At 56.9% G+C, this 3000-nt stretch overlaps 1 protein-coding gene across 1 annotated transcript in view; it reads right to left on the bottom strand.

Moving 5' to 3' along the window:
• Positions 1 to 606: 606 nt before the first annotated feature.
• MONBRDRAFT_37923 (uncharacterized protein) overlaps positions 607 to 3000 on the bottom strand; it is a gene marked incomplete at both ends in the record, with an annotated part of 4270 nt that continues 1876 nt past the window's right edge. Inside the window, 2 exons of the mRNA XM_001747605.1 lie at positions 607 to 1473; positions 1633 to 2937. Of these exons, the coding sequence (XP_001747657.1) occupies positions 607 to 1473; positions 1633 to 2937 (2172 nt within the window). The remainder of the gene's footprint in view (positions 1474 to 1632; positions 2938 to 3000) is intronic.

The following is a 3000-nucleotide window of genomic DNA, read 5'->3' as shown; positions in this document are numbered from 1 at the left end:
TTTGTGAGAGAGTGTGTGAGAGAGTTTGAGAGAGTGTGAGAGAGAGAGTGTGAGAGAGTGTGAGAGAGAGAGAGAGTGTGAGAGAGAGAGAGAGAGAGAGAGAGAGAGTGTGAGAGAGAGAGTGTGAGAGAGAGAGAGAGAGAGAGAGAGAGAGAGAGAGAGAGAGAGAGAGAGAGAGAGAGAGAGAGAGAGAGAGAGAGAGAGAGAGAGAGAGAGATGAAGTGGTTTGGTCAGTTTGAAAAAGAGAAAGAGAGAGAGAGAGAGAGAGAGAGGAGAGGCGGCGTGAGAAGTGCCTGAGGGCAGTTAGACTTAAAGCTTGGTCGAATGGCTTGAGGGAAGAGGGTCGAGTCCAATACGGCATTTGGCGCATATGGGTCGGTGGTGGGCTGTTTTAGGAAGAGTTTGATCGAGTTGGTGAGAATGAGAATGTTCACGGTCAGGGCCAGTGTGACTATGGGGCTCTGACAGGCCAGAATGCATCTGGGTTCAAGTCTGCGGACGCCGTGGCCAAAGAAGACAAGGTGGGAGGGGTTGATGCGAGTCAATTAGAGGTTAACATGACAAGATGATAATGTCTCTCATATAGTACAGCCGCCCCACGGTGCCCTAGTGCACTGTGGTCTGGGCTACGGGGGCCGTGCCACTATCGGAAAGCAGCGGCGTTAGCGTTGCGCAGACGTGATCAAGCGTGGGCCGGGACGCAGGGTCCAGATGCCAGCATTGCCGAGTCAGGGCCACCAGAGGCGTAGGGGCCAACGGGCCAAATTCCAAGCGTTTACCGGCCTCAAGCAGAGTGAGCAGGCGCGTCAAAAAGGGGCCCCGCGAGCCGGCACCGTATTCCTGTTCGACCAGGTCCGGAGATGCCGCCATGATCGTCTCCCACGCGAGCACCCCAAAGGCAAACACGTCAGCCTCGGGACCACCATTGCGCCCCGTGCGCAGCACTTCAGGCGCAAGATACAAAGGCGTGCCCGCCAACAGGCTCAGACTTGTTTCGAGCTGTTGCTCTTCTGAGATGGCGCCTGCAAGTGCTGCGGCATCCACTCCAGTAGCGCCAGGAGCTCGATGTGTCGAGGCATGGGCCCGTGGCTTGATCGAGCCAAAGTCGCTGACCTTGGCTCGAAAATCGGCCGTAATTAGCACGTTGCCACTCTTGATATCTCGATGCGTGTGACCAAGGTTATGCAGGTAGGCCAATCCTTGCGCCACGTCGAGCAGGATGCGACAGCGCTGCTCATCTGTGAGCAAGATGGGCTGCCTGCCGCGCAGAACACTCTTCAGTGATCCCCGTTCAAGTAGCTCCAGGACCAGGAAGCTGGTTTCGCCAGCGCCGTGGATGGGCCCATAGCCAGCCCCAAACAGGCGCACGAGGTGGGGGTGCCGCGTGCGCTGCAAAAAGTCAATCTCCTTCTCAAAGTCATTCACCACGTTGGTCTCCATGGACAGCTGATGCTGCAAGACTTTGACACATACCTAAAGTCATCCGCAGGGAGCATCAGAACGCCCGACCTCATGCACCACGAAAGAGCCAGCAAACAGAAAACAGAGCAACCGCCAGGGAAAAAAAAAAAAAAAAGAAAGAAAGAAAAAAAAAAAACACTAGCAAAACAATTGAATCTCACACCACCATACCTCGAAGCGGTTCCATTCGGCTCGCCACACTTCGCCAAAGGCTCCCGGGGAGTCACCATCGATCCTGTTGAGCAATTGTAGTTCATCGGCGCTAATCTCCCAAGCTTGTTTAAGCTCGGCAATTTCGTCATCGTAGGAGGCCACCAGCAGCTGGCGCTCCAGTTCACCTTTTGCCTCGAGACGAAGGACACCTGAGCGATGCCAACGCAGAAGGAGGTAGGTCACCGCGCCACCCACGAGGGTGATGATGAGGAGTGCCAGCAGGACAAGAAACCAAACGTTTTGCATCAGGGGCAAGTAAAAGCGGCAGGCGCCGCGATGGAAGCGGTACCCCGGAGAGCAGGTGCACACGACGCGATGCTCTCCGTAAAGCGTGGCTTGTTCCTCGTCGGCCTGGTTGACGACCCCTTTATCGCTCTTGGTGAGCTGGCATTGGGTCGGACTCCCCTCCAAAAGCAAAGTCGGCAGGTCCGAAAAGTCACACACGGGCGTCAGACCATCCATGGCGAGCCAAGAGCAGTTGGCAGCCAACGCATTACCCACATAGAGTCGATTGCTCAAGACATTGTTGAGAATGACTGGGTCCTCGAGGCCGTTGTCAGAGAGGTCCATGACATGGATGCCAATTCGCAGACACTCACGGATGGCCTCGGTCCAATCCAAGGCATGGGTCATGGCCTTCAGGGCCACGAAGCGCCGCACATGCTGGCCGCAAATGGCCGGGGAAAGAGGCACGGCTGTGCCAGACACATCAAGCTGCTCGGCTGCCACGCTGGGTAATACCGTAAGCTGAGGGTTGAAGGACACGTTGAGTGCGGTGGTTTCGATACTCGAGGACACGTCCAGCGTCTCCAGGTGGGCGTTGCCGACCACCTCTATGAGGTCAAAGGCGTGGTTATGCCTGCTGGTGAGGTTGACCGAGGTGACATGATCCAGGCAGGCGACGCGAAGATGACCAAGGTTGGGCCAGGCATCAAGGGCCAGGTGCAGATCCGGGCTGGTGACCTGGTTAGCAGGCAGGCTAAGGGAGGTGAGGGCGCCGAGGTTTTGCAGTTGAAGGCCAGTGACTGTGGCGCCGTCGAGAGACAGGGCAGAGAGGTGTGCGAGACCTGCGGCGTCGGCATTGTAAAAGGTGGCGGTCCAATCGACTGAACAGTCCTGCTGACCCAGGAGCAGTGTGTCGAGACGCGAGACAGCAGCCCCATCCAAGACGAAGTGGCGGAGGGGGTTGCTGGTGAGGTCAAGATGAAAGAGGCCAGGGGCATGCGTGAACGCGTCAGCGGTTGGGAATTCACCAAGTTGATTCTGGGAGAGAAGGAGCGTGTGCAGGCGAGAGAGGCCCGCGAAGAAGTCGGACGGCAGGGCAGT

Source organism: Monosiga brevicollis, genomic scaffold (genome assembly GCF_000002865.3).
Source record: "Monosiga brevicollis MX1 MONBRscaffold_18 genomic scaffold, whole genome shotgun sequence".
Classification (NCBI taxonomy): domain Eukaryota; class Choanoflagellata; order Craspedida; family Salpingoecidae; genus Monosiga; species Monosiga brevicollis.
This window is presented reverse-complemented; position numbering and strand designations above follow the sequence as displayed.